Below are 20,561 nucleotides of genomic sequence, written 5' to 3'. Positions count from 1 at the left end.
GATGGAAGATAGATATTTAAGAAAATCGATGAGGAAGTCAGCATTTGAGTGACGTCATAAATTGTTAACATATGCTTTTGCAGGGAAATGCTGTTCGTGAATGAGCAGATAAGAGAATGTTCACAATTTTTGTTTGAAAATGCATCATATCAAAAAATAAATTCAACTTTAACATCAAAAAAATGTTTGTTTTTGAACTTATGGAGATGTGAAGTTAAAAGTCATAATTGTCAAATTTTCAAAAAAAGATTTAGCTTTTTATATAAAAGCGTGATATGATTCATAACAAAGGAGCATGTTAATTGAACAAAAATGAAAAAAAAAACTAAAGAAAAAGTAAATTATTGAGAGTTTCTAAAGAAAGAGAGTGTCTCCTATCCCCAACAATACGTCGAAGTCGAGAAAAGAGGCGCTCACAAGAAGCTTCGCTGCACGGAAACGTAGCCAAGGCGAAACAAACATTCGAAAATATCGAATGAAATATGCCAGATTTGCAAATTTCTGAAAACAAAACAAATAAATTATTCTGTAGATATGATTGATGGCAATCAAGAAGAAATGAAGAATACAAAGCTTCTAGCTTTTCCTTGAAGTTTTCAGTTTGGTATCGAAACACTTTTGATATGAAACCATGAAATCCACTTTTCATTCTTATGAACAAGTCCATATTAATTTTCTCTTGGATTTTTCTTGTTTCTTTAACTTTTTGCTCCAAATTTTTTAGAGTTCCAATTTCAATTTGTTCATTTGAACCAATGAAAACAATATCTTCTTCATTTTCTTCATTTTTCTTTTCTTCATCATCATCCAAATCATCCGTTTCATTTTTTCCTTTTTCTTCAGAACAATCTTCATTTTCTTTTCGTCTTTTGTTACGAGTGTTGTGAAAAACATTTTCTTTCATTGTTGACGAAGAAGTCTCTGATTTTTCAGTATATTCATCTTCCTCAGAATCGCTTTCGGCTTGCAATAGTCCATATTCATCTTCATCTGTTTCATCTGTTTCCCCCATATGTTTAAAAGAAGATTCTTCACATTTTGTTGAAGAGTTTTCTTCGATTATTTGAAGAAGTTGAACAATTCGAGAATATCCTGGAAATGAGTTTTCTTTTTTTTCAATAACTTTGGCTGAAGAAGACTGATTTGACGGAGGAATGATGGATGAGTCTTTATTTGAGTTATCAGAGAGTGATGGATTAAGTGACTGAAGTGCTGAATAAAACGAATCAATTGCGAAAGGGTTAAATGAGTATGTTGACGAAGAAGAAGGCAAATCGAATGATAATTTATTTTCAAAAATATCGCTATCAATTGGACTTCTGGACTCAAAGATTTGTTTCGAGGTATTCGAAAATAATTTATTTTTTCGTTCACGTCGTTTTTCGAAGAGATTTGTTCGAAGATCATAATCGATTACTTGATTTGATGAAATCTGTCCTACGTTCATAGGTGAATTTGATGTTGAATTTGAAGGCGAACTTGATGAAGAATCAGAAAAACATGAAGACGACGGGGAGGAATCGAAAAAGGATTCGAATGACGAAGACGAAAAAGAAGCGGATGGCATATGTTTTGATTGCTCAAATGTGCAAAATGGATTCCTTTTTTCAGAAGTATTTTGAATCAAGTTTTGTTGATTTGTTTCTGATTCCGAGTGTATCGTTGTTTGATCCAATGTTTCACGACGAAAAACAAGTTCGTATTTCGCTTTCAGCCTTTTCAATTCTTGGTTGTAAGACTCAGAAAAAGAACCCAATTGATAGTTATTTCTCCCTCCAGGAGTCAATGAAAAGGCCATAGAGATCAGGTTTCCCCTATCACCTGCAAAAAAAAATTAAACAAAAGGATTATAATATCACATAAACCAGATTGCCAGTTTTCTTCTGAGAATTCTTCAAGGTCCTGCATCCATGAGTAGCGAGCAAATGCTTTCACCAGCAGAGTGAACACATCTCCCAACTTTGTTTCATCTTTTTCGAACTGCAATTGAAGTTCTCTTAAGGGAAATAATAGAAGTTCACATTTGATCACATTTTCGATAAAAACCAATTCCTGCAATTTTGAAAAACTATTATCATGAAAATGATTTCTAATAAAAAAACAAATATCAAAAATGTAAAGCCATCTTGTTTCTATGAAAGAAGGGCATTTTGGTGTTGAGGGTTGCCTTCGGGAAATCACCTTCGCTTGTTTCGTAAATGAAATAATTGCATCTTTCTGTGTTCGAAAGAATTCGTTGTTTTTGAAATAATGAGAAACAACTAGGTTTAATAAATGGTTGCTACAAATAAATAAAAATTGGTGGTGTTCCTTTGTAAAATGACAAAGATTTTGCTGTTGTGGTTTCTTTTGAAAGGCTCTGAATTGCAAGCTTCTGAGGAAGCAAGCCGTCTGTGCAAAAACACCGAACTTCTCCGTGTATATCTTTTATTTCTGTTATAATTTGGACTGCAAGTTGCGAATAATCAAAGGAAGTGTAGCACACTTTAACTAATTTATAAAACATTGGCTTTGCACCTGGATTCAACGGAACCACAGTTACAGCCGTGTACTTTTTGCCCGCAATTACTCCACCGTCAATCATTATACCGACTGAAAAATTGAAAATTGCAGCATCCCTTTCTTTAATTGCACCTTCCACTTCGTCATGAATTATTGCTGAAAGTTTTCTGTAATTCAATGTGGGAAATATGGTTTCGGGAGAAAATGATGGATTTTGTTGAGAAATCTGTATAAGAGAAGAAATGAAACTATTAAACTCAGATGAATAAGCGGACAAAAATGCAATGTTACAATGTCCAATTAACCTCAAAAATTGTTTTTTCAATAAATCATATTGAAAATGAAATGGAACTCATTTTTATTTGAGTAATAAGTTGCTTGTTTGAGAGGATGATCCTGCTTCATAAATATGACGATTGATGAATATGTCAAAAGGGGACATTGATGATTAATTATTCGATCACATCCTTTTCTTCCGGAAACTCCACAATTAACTCCTTCTTTGCTGTTTGGACACAAATAATAAATATGTCCATCTTTTTTCAATGTTCCATCATTTTTCACAGGCGTATAAGTTATCCAAACTGAATTTTTTTGAATTTCAAAGTGAACTTTTCCTATATCTTCTCCAGTGTAATTAGGATGCCTGCAAACTTTATAATAATCACAACAAATGAAATGATATAATTTTTGATCAAAACTGGAAAAAATCAAACATTTTCCAAAATTTGTTGATTTTGAACATTTCAACTCAACAAATGAACAATCACTTTTTTTCAGCTCTTCTATTTTTTTGCTTAATGCAGCACTCTTTTGAAAAAAAAAAAGAAATAAAAAAGTTTCTGTCAAAATTTGAATTATGTAAAATTCAAACGATTTCTTTTGATTTTGCACTGTTTTGTAATTCCAAAGGCAAGCTTCTTAAAAAATCCTCATATGTTATTAATTGTATCATGATATCTATCAAATAATCAATTTTTCCGTTCGACCGACTGATCTATTCGAACGACTGATCTATTCGACCGACTGATCTATGTCGAAAAAATGAATTTTTGAAACAAGTGAAAAATACAAAATCTTTCATCAAAAAAAGGACAATAAGTTATTTTTCATGGACTTTTGATAATTTTTTAATTTCGAAACCATGAAAAATCAAATTCATATTAGTAAAAATTTATTAAATTATTCATTTCCATCAAAAAAAGAGAATTGTTGATTTGTTTGTTTTTCTATTTAAAAAATCAAATAATAGAGATACTATGATAAGAAAAAACGAATAAAAAAATGAAAACAAAATTAATTTTTGCAGAAATATTTTGCATTGTCGGTCGACTTGTCGAACATATTGGAAAATGTCGGTCTGTCGCAAAGGTTGACAATTAATAATTCAAAAAGACAAATTCATTCACTTCTATTAAATTTTGCAGAATGACATTTTTGAACAAAAAAATTTCTTGATCAAAACATCCATTACAACAAACATATTTTATAAAAGGTTTCTGCTCTTCAAAATACATAGCCAAAGATTGTTGCGCATAGAAATATGGTGTGAATATACGGTATAATCCGAAGATATCGTCATCCTCAGATCTTAATGAAATTTTGTCTGAAATTCAACATTGCATTGGTCATTAATGTTATGCTATTGTTGCATTTCGGAAGTGAATGTCTTTGGGAAAAAAATATATTTTCTATTTTTGTGATAAAAATAATAAATAGGAAAATAAATATTTTGAGTGATACAATTCCATCAAATTTACATGAAAAATATTGTATTTAATAAAAACGATGTGAGATAATCATCAACAATAATTTTTTGGATTCTAGAAAGATGCAATTTAATTCCTTTTAACAAAAATATATTTTTCAATATTGATTTCACATTTATTTGTGATTTTTTAAAAAATTATATTAATGATAAATATTTCCACATGTTTTAAGAATCAAAGAGCAAATGAATTTATTTTGATATTCCTTCTTTTCAAAGAACTTTAGTTCAAAAATAAAATAATTAATTTTGATCAAAACCCATGAAACAAAAAAATAACTATCATTTGAATGTAATTTTAAATACGAAGAAAACATATTTACGATACACAAAACAAATATATTCGTTCTTCAAATATGTCTCAAAGATAAAATAATTATGAATAGGTGTGCTTTGAAGATGACGATATCTTCGGATCATGCCGAATATACATATTTTTTTAAATTTTATTTTGAGTTTTAATATTTCATCTGCTTCTTCTTTCCAAACGTGCGCTCATTCAATATGAATGATAAAAATGGCATTGTTTTCTATTACAATATTTTTTGAAAAAATACAGGAGAACAATAGCACAAAAAAGTTCACTGGTTTGCCTGGATTGTTGCATTTGAATCCTTGATTTTTGAGATTTTATTTCATAATTTTTTTTGTTTGAAAAGTTGCTTTCTGAGCTTGGAGATTGTGACGAGGATGAGCAGAAACAGAAAATCCTTAAAATGAATGAACAAGCGGAAAAAATGGATAGAAATGGGTGATTCTTTTAGAAATCATAACTTTTTTCGGTGTGCTGTTTTTTCAAAGATTGTTTGCCATTGTGTAAAGATTTTTCATTCAATTGCTAAAGACATCAGAACTGTTTCAAAAACAAATGTCTAAGTTGAATTGAAAACGATGGACTTATGAAAATGCTATTTCTCTTTTCAATGTTTATTTGTTAATGTTCAAGGGAGTTTTTTCAAACCGAAAAATTTGAATGGAAAAATATGACATCAAAAATAATCACCCAAATGAATTCAATTTTTTTTTCAGAATCAAACCGTTCGACAAAATTCATGAAATGATTGATGAAAAGAAAATAAATTTTGGAAATATCATTCTGCTGCTAAAGCACGTTGGATACTGCAAAACATTAAAGCGCACAAGCAACTCAAAATTTGAGCATTCTTCTTTGGGCAAAAGATTTGAGGAGATGATTGTTGAAGAACACAAGAAAAAGGAGGAAAGGGATGAAAGACTGCTGGCTGACCTTTGCGAATGCTATCTTTTGCTTAATGGTAGGGTTTCACTCGAATTATTTTCGATCTGTGCATCATGCATTCTGAAAGTCGCTTTGAACAAAGAGGAAAACGAGAAAGTCCAAAAGGAAGTGGAAATGGCTTTGCTTGCCTCGAATTGCTTCGGATATCATGTATGAGTTTTTTCGCTTTCTTTTTGTAATTTTTTTAAATAGAAAATAGAAAAAAAACTGTATTTGAACGAAATGACAGAAATAATCCATTATCACCAGGAACATCACAATTTGAAGCGACTTGCGTATCAGTCGGCTTGGAAGTTTTTAATTGACAGATTACTCAACGACAGATACCTGGAAGAAGTTTTTGTGAATGAGCTGCATTTTGTGAGAGAGGCAAGAAGTGAACTGGATGAGCTTTCGAAATGCATTGATTGGAAGGCAAAGGAAGAAGGAGGAGGAGGAAAAGAAAAGAAAGAGATGGGCATAATATTGAGTTGGCTGCAAATATTGGAATTTTTCTTCAGTTTGTGCCAAGTGTGGAATGAAGGGTTTGCCGAACTTGTCAGCAGCATTGTTCAGGTGTTTCGAGCAGCGAAAGATAATTACAGAGAAATCAACGATCAGTGCATTCATTTATTGATACTTACAGAGGACAAAAGGGGTGTGAAAAACTTGCTGAATGGGGGAGCAGTTGATGCTTTTATGGAGGAAATAATTCAATCAACGTTGAAAGATGGAAGAGTTTGGAATTTGTTGGTATTTTTTGATTTGATTTCATGCCGATTGAAAAGGAAGAAGTGTGATGAAATGGAAGAAGCGAAAAGAAAGTTGATGAAAATGGAGATGTTCGAAAAGATGGAAGAAGAAGGATACGAAGACATCATCACAAGCTTCTCTGAAGTGATAGATTTTTTTAACAGAAAACATTATCATGACATATCATTGAATATTTCAGATTATTTTGTGAGTATTTGAGAAATTACATTGATTTTTGCGAATCAAAAATTCTTTCTTTATATTTTCTCATTTTTTGATTTTGCAAGCATTTGAACCCTTTTTTTTTGTCTGTTTTCAACTCGCTTCTTTGAAAAGCAACAAAGAAAAGAAAGAAAGAAAGAAAGAAGGAATCACAAATGGTTGTTTTAAATATTTAGTATTCTTGAAGAAGAGTGAAAAAGTTGAAATATGCCTGGAAGAAATCAAAAAAACTCTGCTTTATTGAATCTGAAATGTGAAAAAAAAAAAAAAAAAAAAAAAAAAAAAAAAAAAAATAATAATAATAATAATAATAATAATAATAATAATAATAATAATAATAATAAAATTCAGAAGTGGAATAAAGTTGCTTTTCGAAAAAAAGAAAATTAACTTTTCTTGAAAACAGAAAAAAAAGAAGAACAAGTATTTTGTTCAAATCAAATGAAGTTCAAAGACAAAAACACAAGATGAATCAAAAAGCCAACGGATCAGCAATAAACAAGATAATCATCAATGTATCGAACCAAATATAAGTCAATTATTGGATCTTCAAATATGCAACAGTGAAGCCCGATGATGCAATCTTCGTATCCTTCTTCCTCTAACTTATCAAGCACTTTTCTTTTCAACTCTTTTCTTTTCGCTTTATCGCTTTCTATTTCTCTTTCGCTTCTCAATCTTTCGCAAAGGATCTTGAAAAAATCCAAACAGTCCGAAGTTTGCATATTGATCACATGTGATTGAGCAACCACCTCCAAAACAAAGTCAGCAGCCCCAATGCTCAAAAAGTCATCAACTTTCAAGGCTCTATTTCTCGCTGCTTTGCTCAATGAATCAATACATATCTTGTAAATTCTTTTATAATTCTCCTTTGATGCTCGAAGAACTCCCATAATACTGCCAATAAGTCCAAAATGCTCTTCATTTCGCAATCCGTATCTGAAAAAATATGACCCCAATATCGTCAACCATCTAATAATAATGACCATTTCTTTCTTTTCTTTTTCTCCTTCCTCCCCTCCTTTTCTCTTCCAGTCAATACATTTCGACAGTTCTTCAAGTTCTCTTCTGGCTTCTCTCGCGAAATGCAGCTCATTCACAACTATACCTTTCAAGCTTTCGTCTTTGCAAAATCTGCAATACAAAAAATGCCAAGCAGATTGATAGGCAAGCCGAGTCAGATTGTGGTGTTCCTGGTGATATTGGATTATTTCTGTTATCTCATTCAAATACAATTTTTTATCCACAAACTAATAAGAAAAAATTATAAAAAGTGAAGGCATAAAAAAGAAAGTGAAAATGCACATACTAAATATCTTTCGTATATGTTGCTCAATGCCAGCAAAGCTATTTCCTTTTCCTCTTGAGTATCTTCATTTTCCTCTTTGTTCGATGCAACTTTTAGAATGCAGGGAATGCAAACAGAAAATAATTCCCAATCAAAATGATCGTTCAGCAAAAGATAGCATTCGCAAAGATTGGCAAGAAAATTTTCATTCATTCTTTCGTTTTTCTCATTTCCATCTTTAATCATCTTTACCAATCTTTTGCTCAGCGGAGATTCTTCAAAATGAAGAAACCAAACATTTTTCATCACTTTGCAATATCCAATGTGCTTTAGCAGTATGAATGCATTTTCCAAAGAAATTTTCTTTTCTTCAAATATTCTGTATATTTTGTCAAACAGTTCTTTTGTGATAACGGATTTAAATTCTTCCTCATTCATTCCATCAATTATTACATGCAGCTCTTTAACCTTTTGTTTCTGATCTTCCTCATCGCAATCTTCCAGTTCGCAAAACAATTCTTCAATAAAAAACAAAGAAAAAATGCAATAAGCAAAAATTCACTTGCAATAACAATTGCAAACCATTGAACATTTTTGTGTTGTCCGCCTCCTGCATTTTTTTCTTTTTTAAAAAAATTGTTCATGAAAGCAACAATATATCAGCCATTCACATTGAACGAGCACATGTTTTGGTAGAAGAAGCAGTTGAAATATAAAAACACAAAACAATCAAATAAAACACGTGTGCTCAAACTGTTTTTCCTTTTGTTGACATCCCGGCCAAGGATTTTAAAGAAAAACAACGCTTTTTCGATTTTTCTTTATTTGTTATGGATCGAATGATCAAACTGTTTTCTTTGAACGAGATTATCCATTGGAAAGATGAGAGATCAGCGAATGAATCTATCCTGCAGAATTAATTGTATTATTTTGCATGCAAACGTCAATCACTGGAAAAACATTGCGAACGATGAAATTCATTCTGTTTATTTTTGGAAATCGGAAGAACAACGAAATGCAACAATTTAAATTTTGAATGAAAATATCAGCATGCGTGCATTTTGTATTTATCTATATAATGTGAAGACGTTTCTATCCGTATCCTTTCCAAACGGAAGAAATCAGACTTGTTGTTGAAATTGACAATCTTATCTTTGCAGAGCAAGACAATGAGAACGGACCCGATATTTTCACTGCAATTGGAGATGAAAAGAATTTATAAAAAGACACTTTGCCCTCGTCTTTGGACTATGTCGTCAAAGCATTGTCTGCTGGAGCAGAGAATGAGGTTGTGATGTTGAGAACATCTTCTGTTAGCATATATTCAACATATGACATCTCGATAAGATCTTCGTCTTCTTCTTCTTCGCCTTCGTCTAAGCTATCATTGTTTTCATATGTCCCTCCTCGGCAAATGAAATTATATATGTATTCTTTCCTTCTTGGTCATTATCTTCTTCGTGTTTTTCTTCTTTTTCTTTATCATCTTTTTCTTCTTCTTCTTCTTCTTCTTCTTCTTCTTCTTTGGTGACATCATCTTTAGGCATTTTGTTCATTTGTGTTTTTTGAGGAATGCCACATGCATCTATGTCTGAACCTCCATTGGCAACGATCACATTCTGGGCAACGATTGGAAACCAGTTGTTGTTTGTGACATTCTCTGTTGTGCAAATGTTTCACAATCTTTTTGTTGGAGTTGTTGAACCACAATTCTTGAATGGAAACTTGGGGATAACGTTGAAACAAATGAAGCTGGAGAAAACCAACTTTTTTCTTTCGAAATCAAAAATTTGCCAATTAATAGTTGTAATTGTTTGTTGCACACCTTTGAAGTTTATTTTCTGAAAACGTTATGTTTCATAAAATAAATAGAAATGATAATAAAAATTTCTTGATTTTCATTTTTTAATGGAATGTGAGTTTTCCTCATTGGAAACAAACTAATACAGTCTTCAACATTTTTTCTTTGTTGCTCAAAATTAAGAATCCATTGCTCACCTGTTTATTTCAAAAAAGAAAGAAAAAGACATCATTCAATATTTGTGAATCGATTATTAGATTTGCAACTTGTTCGAAAAGTTGAAAATAATCAACTCACAGAAAAAGATGAGTGGGATCGTTACGGGAAAAAGAATGACAAATAAGTGGAAGAGAGGCAAAGAAATGAAAATGAAGAACAGTCACAGTTGAATGAGTCCTTCATCCAAGAAATCTTTCACAAAGACTTATGGAAATATGATTGATGTGATAAAACATGTCACTTTGATTGCTTTGTTCAAATGAAATTGTTTTTGAAGAATATCCTGAATAGCTTTTCCAGTCCAATCCAAAAGGAAAAATTCATAATATTCTATGAAACCATTTTCATTTGTTTGATGAATCTTTCCATCCTTTTTTCGCAATCCTTTTTCATAAGTCATTCAACCACAATGTGGGCAATTTGCTTTTTGAATTGCTTCTTTCTTTACTTTCATAAAACATTGTTGTTCAATACTGGGCAAAGGCAAAAGAAACAATAAATGAGACTTTTGTTATTAAAGAGGAAAAAGGAGATGAGCCACTTTTTCAAAAAATGACTGAACTGTGCGTGTGTTTGAAGAACAAAGGTGTTTTAATCTGTGTGTTTCAAAAGAAATTTCAGATGTTCTTGAATGTGAAATTTTGATCCTTTTGAAAATGGCAGAGGAAACTGAACGAGAAACTAATAATCTTTGAGTGAGTCAAAATATTGTTTGATCATCCACTCAAAAGAATAAGTGGATCTTGTTGGTAAATGAGGATTTCTGATTTTCTGATTCAATTTCAAAGTTTTGGCTTTTGAAAAGAAACTCATCAATGACAAAAGAAAAAACAATTTGGTGTTTTCGATTGCTTTGTTTTTTATCTTTTCAATCCAATTTGCAAGCTCAATAATACAACGGGTGATGAATACATAATGCGAAATGAATGAATGAATGAATGAAAGATAATCAAGTCACTGGAGAAGAGGATTGATCGACTTGTAAAAATAAATGAAGATCACTTTCTTTCAAAAGGAATCAAGATCGCTTGTCAAGAAGCATTTTCCAATGCTCCTGGCTTGTTCTTCTCGTCTCAAAGGCAGAAGATGAACGAAAAACATGCTCAACCAAAAATCAAATGGGAGTTATAAAATGGAATGAATGAATGAATGAATGAATGAATGAAAAAATAAAACAATTGATCAGCAGATGTGTGGAAGCAAAGCCCCACAAAATTCTACTTAGATCCTTCTCCAGAAAAAATGGTGTTGTAAAAGAACTTATAATTTAAACAATTCAAAAAACGCAAATGGCACAAAAAACAACAACATAAAAGTTAAATCACACAAAAAGTGAAGAAAACGGAAAATTATAAGAAATTGACTATTAATTGAAAAAAATATTCAAATACAAATGAAAAAACAAAAATATTCAAAAATCAAGAACAACAAAAATTATAAAACCTCTTCTCAGCTTTACAACTTGTCTTTGCTTCTGTTCCTTTCACCCATCACTTTTTCGTCTCGTCACTCATGATCGTTGAAGAAGGACGAATGTACCTTGCTTGGCTGTCCTTCTCTTTTGACTCCTCTGACTCTTCCGACTCCTCTGACTCCTCACAGCACATCGTATCTGTCATCGTCATCACCATCGCCTCAGCCGGAAACTTCCCAAAAAATGTTCGTTTCAGCTCCATCAGCGCGGGCCGCCCCTCAGCCTTTACCGAAAGACAGCTCTGCATCACCCCAAACAGACCAGATTCCTCTGCCATCTCCAGCCTCGGCCTCTCCCCATTCACAATCTTCTCCCCTGCAATCACTGCCTCATACTCTCCAAACGGAGTCTTGAGAGTCAAATACTCCCACAGCATCATCCCAATCGAGAATGCCACTGACTCCTTTGTCGCTTTCATCTTCTTGTTCATCTGCAGCTCTGGCGCCTTCCACCTCAGGCACTCTTTTTTGAAACTATCTTCATCATCCTCAAATGCTGATGAGGGAAGAGAGTCGCCATCATCATTACAAGTTGAAGTCACAACAGTTGATGAAGAGATGGAAGACGAGTCTGAATCATCATCAGATAAGAAGTCTGAGTGCATCACAATGCAGATCACCATGTGCTCTGAGAACGGCACAACGTGAGGACTGAGATTGGCAAGAGATGAAAGAGGATTGTCCATTTCGTCAGATGAGTGCAGTGCTCCATTCACCACCCAGAACAGGATCTGAGCAGCTGTCATCTCTCTCTCCTGAAGAGTGCCTATTGCTATCTCTTTCTTCTCGTTCCTTCCATGCAACAACATGAACAGTGAATCCCTCAGATCCACAATCAGCTTTTCGTGAGGAGATGAGCACGCTATTGCATCCACCAGATTCGACATGGATGAGGTGGTCGGGCACAGATCCTCACCTCGGACAAATGTTGAATCAGAATCAGTTGTTGAAGTGGATGAAATGGATGGAAATGGAGTCTGTTTTCTAATTTCCTCATCATCAACCTTCTCCAATGCCCAATCAGGAATCTTATCTGAATCTTTCCTCAGAATGTATTCAGTCGATCCACTTTCAGATAACAAATACTCTTCAGACTCCGAATGCACCATCTCCTTTCCATTTATTCTTTTCTTTATTATCTCTTCGCTCTTCTTCTCTGCCTCCCTCTCAGCTCTCCTCTACTGCTCCTCTGGTGACATCTCCATCGTCACTATCTCAATCGGCTTCGGATCCTTTTTGATATTATCATCAACAATCTCCTTGTATTTTTTTGCTTCTTCTTTTGAATTTCTCCATCGAATTGCCAAAATTATTGATACAATGAGAACAATCAACAATAAAACAACAAGTACAATCACAATCAACAACCAATATGATTTTCCTTCTTTCCCTCCTTCAACAACTTAATCATCTCCTTTTGCCTTTGATTCCGTTTTGTTCTTCAGAATCAGAGGAGAAGTTGCAGACAATTGTTTTCCAAACAATATCATCACTGACACCTCTGTTTCATCTGCAATTGCTGAAATATTTTCTGATGGGATTGTTCCAATCACTTCATCTTCAGACACAAAACTGTTTTCATCAAACTGATATGTCTCAACCAACTCCACATCCCCTGTTTTGAATATCAATCTGAATGACAAATCACATGGTACAAAAAGTGATCCCTAGAATTTAATTCCAATGTTGCTTCCATTTTCGTTCAGAGAAATATCTTCCAGTTTTGGAATGAAGAAAGGCGATGACCTTTCTCCTTCTATTCCACCAATGGTGCATTCGTCGTTAAGGATCCAAAGAGAAGTATTTTTCTCTTGTCCATCTCCTCCTTTCGAGCTGGTAATGGTCAATGAAGCAAAATCTGAGCAAACAATGTTTCTTCTCACTGATGGATATTTTTCAATGAATGGATTGTTGTCGAAGAATTCTCCTTTCTCAATTGTCACATTTCCAGAAGATATGGATATTCCGCCAAATGAAGAATTAGAAATTATCACATCCTTCATCACTAACGAAGAATTTGACAAATGGACAAGTGATCCATTCCATTGACAGATATCTTCAAAAGTGTTTATTCTTTTGTTTTCACTTTCTTTCGCAAGCACTCCAATAAATCGACAAGAATCCATCGAAACATCCTTCGCATCATGCACCTCAATAACACTTCATTTGTCAGACAGAGAATAGCAATTCGTGCAAGAACAGTTTGAAAACTCGAAATGAGCAGAGGTTGATGAAGCCGAGAAAACAGAAGCGCCTTCTGAGTTCCTTGAACAGTTGTTGAATGAGCAGATTCCAATGGAAACGGTTTCTGAAATTGAATCGTTTATCACAATGATACAACCATCAGACGGCTTCACTCCATCCGCTGATACTCCATTCAATGCAATTTTTCCACAATTGCCAATCTCAAACACATTTGAAATTGCTTCAACTTTTTCCAGTCTCACATTCATCAATGAAATCTTATCCCCATTTAACAGAAACAACGATTTCTTGAATGATAGGAGTGACACTGAGCAGTTGTCAATATGAAGAATTCCATTTTCGATACTCAGCAATGTTGAGTTTGGAATAGCAGCTTCAATGTTTTCTGAGTGGCCAATCGAAGAAAAATCAACAAATGAAAGAGATAATTGGCCATTTGTTTCATGGATAATAGAATTGCCTGAATACAAAAATAACTGAACAAAGTTGAATTTCAATCTCTCAATCCGAACTTTCTCTGAGATTGTGATTAGATTTCCCTCATTGCCAACAATTGTTGAGTTCAGATACACCAAAGCTGCTAAAGGAGATTGCAGCGAACGGATGATCACATCATGCACATCACATTTCACAATTATTTCTGTTTGCCCCAAGATCAACAGCTGTGAATATGATGAAGGAATAATGTGCTGAACTCCAACATTCAACGACTTCCAAGGCATGTTGAACTTTCCACATTGCTTGCTATCTGCGTGATTGTCTGCAGTCATAGACACAAAAATCGTCTCGCTCTGGTATTTCACAACACTCAGCAGAAGATCTTCTTCCCCCACAAAAGAGTCAGTTTCATATCCCCACATTGCCAATTCTTTCACAAATGGCAATCTGAAGTCCAACAGGAATTGTTCATCAACAATTTGATTTTCGATTGAGTGGCATCTCACATACACGTCTCTTCCTCTGAACGCTGAGTTATCTTTGAAGGTGATATTCGACAAAACAAAATTCAGAGGTTGCTCAGCTGTCGAGGTGCACTCCAGAAACATCCACCCACCTCTTCCTGTGGTTGAGCAGAAGCACTCAGAAATCGTACAAAATGAACAGTCAAAGCTTCCTCCCTCGTTCAACACAGAAAATATTACCCCTCCCTTTCCACATTTCGATCCTCCACGCTTCTTCATCGTTGTATTTCGTATCACTATTATCAATGGCTCATCATCGTTGTTATTTCTAATGATGGGAATGTTCTCTGTTGTGTTCTTAGTGACTTCTTTGAACGAACTCCACTCAATAATAATATCTTGTTGAACTTCATTATTTTCTCTGTTTTCTCTCCCTGAACTCTTTAATATCCTCAATCCACTGACCCCATCCAGAACAATATTCTTCATTGTCAGGTTTTTCACATTCAATATCGTTGTTGGCAGCGCAGAAATAACATCCTTTGAAAAGCAGAGTGATTGCATTGCCACTAATTCCAATTGAACTGTGTCTCCATCTGCCTTGATCAGCCCAAAATCGGTTTTTTCTTCTCTGCTTCTTCATTTTTTGTGAATGAACAGTCTTTCAAAGTCAATAATCCATCGCTTGAGTCAACATGCATCAAATAATTGACTCCACCTGTGAATGAAGATGGAATCATAAAGTTAATAAATTCAAATTTAGTAATTCCAGAAATCTTCATTGCTGCTCCTTCAGCTTCTTCAAGCGATGAAACACATTCCAAAGAGCACATTTCTTCATTGTTTGAGCACATTGAAAGGCCACTCACATCAACACTCTTTTGAAGAATTCCTTTTCCAATGATGTTTATTTTCCTTTCATTTCCTTCAGGCAATCGATCCAAACAACAATCGATTGACAGACACGGATAATCTGAAAGACCACAAGTGCAAACATCTTTTCCATCGCCTCCAATAAATATCTGTGCTCCAAGTGAAAGCCATAAATAGATCAATGGAATGGCATTCGTTGAATCATTTCCATCAAAACCTCTCATTGAATCCAACGTAATATCATCCAGATTCTCTGGCACAAATGGAAGAGAGGTGTTTGTGATGCTCTTTGTCAAGTTCAATGATTCAACAAAATGATCATTTCCATATTTAGCAGTATTTGGCTTATCTGCTTCAAAAACAGGAGATGAGATCACAAACGAAGAATAGTCATCAATCAGCTTCAGTGCCATCCCTCCTCCAAATCCAGTTTTCTCATCTTCATTTCATGCAGTGCATCCTGTGAATGTGCATGAAGTGATATTCAAATGCGTATTCCCTTTCAACAGGGCATTGATATCTCCTCCTCTGCTTTCATCAGCAAGCACAGAACATCTATCAAAAACACATTCTTCAATATTTATTTCTCCATTTGAATTTTCATCATTGCTGTTGTCAATGTTGATACAGCCTCCACTTCCAGTTACTCTTTCGATTTCCGTGAAAGTGCATTTCGTCATATTCAACCATTTGGTGTTCATTGTCTCGCTATTTGTACTACTTCCTATCAATGAGATCAATGTATTTTCTCTCAGTGATATCGATGAAGCTGAAAAAGAATCAATAACCAAGGTACCAGATTCAATAGATAAGAATAGAAATTCCATTTCTGATGAATGCATTTGAAGAGAAAGAGAGCAATGAGACAATGTCAGTAATGAAGATGAAGAAATAAAAGTGGAGTGTGAAAGAGAAGAAGGAAGAGAGAAGATGAGCTTTGATAATTCTGTTTCAACACTTGCTGTTATCATCGCTGAGTTGAATGATGAAGTTGAATCGGAGACTGTCCAACCACTTTGATCATTGCTTCCTCGGATTTCATGCTTCTGTCCAGCAAAGGTCAATTCATCGCTCATCATAATCATTCCACTCACAGTCACTTTCTTTGTTCCTGTTTGACGAATGACTGAATGCTTCAAAGTCAAACATGGGAATTGAACAATTCCACAATATGAGTGATAAGATGCCTCAGAATTGCTCACATATATTTCTTCCGGTGTGTGAAGGAGATAGATGCACAGAGGAATAGCCACACTGTTGTTTCCATTGTCATATCCTCTAACCTTGTCAAGTGTATCCAAAGAGGCTGTTACACATGAGATCTTTTTCGATTTCGCAGTCACTTCAAGGTTTGGAGAAAGAACGAAAATATCTCTTCCTCATTTGGCCGTGTTTGTTCCGAATGAAGAAGAAATCAGGAAATTTGGATTTTCATTCAATAATCGAAGAAGGATTCCACCCCCAAGACCATTGGATGCCGAACAAAAGCATCCATCAAAAGATCCGCCATTCACTTTCACTTCATTTCCATTCCCTGCGAATAGCATCATCGATCCTCCATTCTCTGAACTTGAACTTCCACATCCTTCAAAAGTGCTTGAATTCAGATCAATGTTAATCTTATCGCTGGAAAACGACATCACAGCCGCTCCGCTTGTTGTTCTTTCAATTCCATCAAAAGTGCATTCTGAAAGTGTCAGTGTAATTTCATTTGTTGAAGAAAGTGAAAATAACGAAGTTGTGGAGATAGTCTTTGCCCAGTTCACATGTTCCATCTGAAACATCCCATTCTGAACATTTATCAGCTCTGTTGAAAATGCTGCTTCTGAAGATTGCCCATTTCCGGCGGATATGTTCAAACCACTTATAAGCATCTCTCCTGCTCCAGTGATCTCAAATAGCCTCGAAGCTCTATTATTTGCATGTGCTGAGTTGTGCACAAGAACAAGGTCTCTGACAGACAAGATGCCTGTTGAGACTGAAAAAAGAGACAAACAACCAGACTCTAGTTCTGTTTGAATTATTGTTGTTAAATCTCTTTGGCCATAAACAGTAAAATTGTCTGTTTCACAATTAAAACTATTTGTTTCGATAATTGTTCCAGTGAGTATTTCGATATCAGTCACATATTCAGGAATTAGTTGGGTCAAACAATGACTGATTGTGCTGCGTGGATGAGACTCATTTATTCCGCACGAATATGTATCAATGGCATTCGGCCGCATTTGAACTGAAGAGACAAATCTGATTCTTCCAAAATCGTTTCTTAGCCATTCGCTATGATTGACTATAGAATGATGACCTGTACTGACTCTGTTTGTTGTTTGCCTGGTCGAGAAACAGGTGGAATCAATGTTGTTTGCTGCTGAACTTCGAAGAAAAATATCATGCCCAGCTTCTACGCATGTGTTATTGTGAAAAAAACAGAAGAAAAGTAAAATTCCATCATTATTTGTATTAATTAACATCCCGATAGCGCCTCCTCCATCCATTGAATAACAATGACAAAAGAGACAATTTGAGATAATAACTTGATCAGCGCAATTCCAATGATCAATTGCTCCTCCCCAAGAATTTGAAGAGTTTCATACACAACATTTTATAAAATATGAATAAATAATGCATTTCTTCTGCCTCTGAGTTTTCGTTGGACGCAGATCAATTGCTCCTGCATCGTTTCCCGAAGAACAGTTTTGAAAATTGCAATCATCAACCATTGATTGCACATACACAAACTGTGCCATAATTCATCCTCCTCCAAAATCCGAGGCGACTTGTGCTGAGCATTGAGAAAATAATGAATGAAGAGCAATCCATTCAGCGATTTTCAATGCATATATTCCGCCACCTCTTGTTCAAGAAATGCGTCTTGAAAATGAACAATTTTCAACAGTCAAAATAGCATTTTCGTTTTCATGAACATAAAGAGCCCCTCCTCATGGTGCTGTGCAATCAACCCATTCACACAACGAAAACGATTGACTATCTGTAATATTCATTTTATCTTTTTTCTGAAGGTCATTTGTTTCTCTTTATCCGTTGCTTATTGTTGTGTTTTTGCAGACAAATTCTTGAGAAGAATAGGACCCACTCGAAATTCCTCCTTCAAAAGCATTCACACATGAACAAATGAGTGTGTTCTCCATCGAACTCGAATAGCATGAATGCTCCATGTAATAATCACTTTTCTTGCATGATTTCACAGACATGTTCCTGAAGGAACAGTTAGAAATCACTTCACTTTTCCCTTCCCTGAAACAAGATAATTGTCTGATGAAGAAATATCCAGATCTGAAATGATGGAATTTCTCATCATGGCCGAATTTGAATCATCAGATGAAAATACGAGCCCGGATGAATAAGCATTCTTTTTTGGCATTGAACTCATGTTTGTGAGTCATATTGACCCGCTATGTAAATGAAAAGGAGTTGATGATTTTTGGTGGGAAATGCAGGAATCCAGCATAACACTCGACTTTTCTGTTATAAGCATAAATTGTGAGGAAGAATGTTCAATTGCCACATTTTTCAGTTCAGCCGAAGTGTTGAATAATCTCAAAAATGAAACAATTGTTGTTGATGTGACTAGTTTCAATCCTTTGGAATTGCAGGATATGCTCCTCGTTTCTTCATTTTTTTTTTTTTTTTTTTTTTTTTTTTTTTTTTTTTTTTTTTTTTTTTTTTTTTTTTTCGTATTCTGTTTGTTTGTAAATATGCATCGTTTTAATTGCCTCCATTCGAATTAACACTGTTATAACTCAATTGAGAAATAAAGCGAGTATGTTGGCTTTCGATAGAAATAACTTGGGGAACATCGAGCAACAACAATTTGTCAGCAAGAAGTATACGTGCGAAAAGGATAAGCTGCATGTTTTTTGATCGATGGAACATTGAATATTTTTCACCAATATATTTCTGTATAACTTTTCTATATAAATTTGAAATGTTGAAATATGCAATCGATAAGATTGAATTTCATTTTTGTTAGAAACGAATAACACTGTTGCAACAAATACCCTACAAATTTTTTATTTAATTTTTTTTGAATTTTTTGATTTCACCATTAATTATAAATTCTTGGTATTCCAATTCTTCGAAGTTTGTTTTCCAATAATATGAAATATATCTAATTTTTTTTTCAATTTAATATATTTATTGTTATAAATTGGTATATGGTTGAATGTCAGAAAGTGAAGAAAATACATCATTTATTATTCAAATTTTGTTAACTTATTATCGAAATTGGTAAACTTCTCATTCAAAATTAATAAAATACAGTATTTTTAAAAATAAATTTTTTTTGTGAAAAATTGGTTTTTGGCTGAATGTTAGAAAGCGACTAAAATATTATATCATTTTATTATTCATTAATAGGATGAGAAATAGAACCTCTGATATTATTATTTGTCGAAAAACATGAAAATTTTTTGATTTTCCAGAAAAAACCATCGTCATTGAAATCGAATAGTTTTCAAATTAATTCTCCTCACACCGTTACACTATGAATTATTCAATCAAAAAATGTTATTTGAAATTAAAGATCGAAAGGCAAACAATTAATAATAAAAGATGAATTCCGAAAATGCATTCATGGATTTATTCAGTTGTGAAATTTGTTTTAATAAGTTTGTTAAATTGAAATAAATAATTTTACTACGATTGAATTATTCATAGTGTAACGGTGTGAGGAGAATTAATTTGAAAACTATTCGATTTCAATGACGATGGTTTTTTCTGGAAAATCAAAAAATTTTCATGTTTTTCGACAAATAATAATATCAGAGGTTCTATTTCTCATCCTATTAATGAATAATAAAATGATATAATATTTTAGTCGCTTTCTAACATTCAGCCAAAAACCAATTTTTCACAAAAAAAATTTTTTTTTAAAAATACTGTATTTTATTAATTTTGAATGAGAAGTTTACCAATTTCGATAATAAGTTAACAAAATTTGAATAATAAATGATGTATAGTCAGGGACAAAACCCGGGACAAGGACAAAACCCGGGATATTCCATTTAGCTTTTTTTGACACAATTCAACACTTTTTCATGGAAAAATATACTGATGATCGAGTTTTTCGTGTATTTGTGTGGATCGAACAAGCCAAATGAAAATATCTGAATTGAATTTGCAATTAAAATATCAGTTAAAAAAGATTGGCGCTTTAAAGGCAATTTAAAACAAAGCACTGTTGAATTATGTCGAATCATGTTTATATAAGCAAAGAATAAATAATTTGTGACTCACATTAAATGTTTTTAACTGTAATTGAAGATGGATCCCCATTTGCTTTCTGAAGTTAGTTTTCTTTT

The 20,561-nt window shown here is 33.7% G+C and overlaps 4 protein-coding genes across 4 annotated transcripts; all 4 read right to left on the bottom strand.

Annotated features, from left to right (window-relative positions):
* Positions 1-6,970: 6,970 nt before the first annotated feature.
* On the bottom strand, positions 6,971-8,599 carry MONOS_17184 (uncharacterized protein; the record flags this gene model as incomplete). Its single annotated transcript, XM_067870079.1, has 4 exons — positions 8,525-8,599; positions 8,353-8,392; positions 7,792-8,288; positions 6,971-7,732 (listed from the first exon to the last, which is right to left on the bottom strand). Exons 1-4 carry the CDS (start codon positions 8,543-8,545, stop codon positions 6,971-6,973), a joined length of 1,320 nt encoding a protein of 439 aa, XP_067732340.1. The 5' UTR covers positions 8,546-8,599.
* Positions 8,600-11,280: 2,681 nt separating this feature from the next.
* Positions 11,281-12,372, bottom strand: MONOS_14270 (uncharacterized protein; the record flags this gene model as incomplete). Its single annotated transcript, XM_067867057.1, has 1 exon — positions 11,281-12,372. One exon carries the CDS (start codon positions 12,370-12,372, stop codon positions 11,281-11,283), a length of 1,092 nt encoding a protein of 363 aa, XP_067732339.1.
* A 558-nt stretch (positions 12,373-12,930) lies between these two features.
* Positions 12,931-14,934, bottom strand: MONOS_14269 (uncharacterized protein; the record flags this gene model as incomplete). The annotated part of the gene is made up of 2 exons (XM_067867055.1): positions 12,931-13,423; positions 13,475-14,934. 2 exons carry the CDS (start codon positions 14,932-14,934, stop codon positions 12,931-12,933), a joined length of 1,953 nt encoding a protein of 650 aa, XP_067732338.1.
* A 41-nt stretch (positions 14,935-14,975) lies between these two features.
* Positions 14,976-17,468, bottom strand: MONOS_14268 (uncharacterized protein; the record flags this gene model as incomplete). The annotated part of the gene is made up of 3 exons (XM_067867054.1): positions 14,976-15,682; positions 15,872-16,549; positions 16,727-17,468. The coding sequence occupies 3 exons, from the start codon at positions 17,466-17,468 to the stop codon at positions 14,976-14,978; spliced, it is 2,127 nt and encodes a 708-aa protein (XP_067732337.1).
* Positions 17,469-20,561: the final 3,093 nt, after the last annotated feature.

The sequence above is a fragment of the Monocercomonoides exilis genome, assembly GCF_001643675.1.
Source record: "Monocercomonoides exilis strain PA203 chromosome Unknown scaffold9-1957334, whole genome shotgun sequence".
Classification (NCBI taxonomy): domain Eukaryota; phylum Preaxostyla; order Oxymonadida; family Polymastigidae; genus Monocercomonoides; species Monocercomonoides exilis.
The sequence above is the reverse complement of the archived record's forward strand: the minus strand, read 5'-3'. Positions and strand labels throughout refer to the sequence as shown.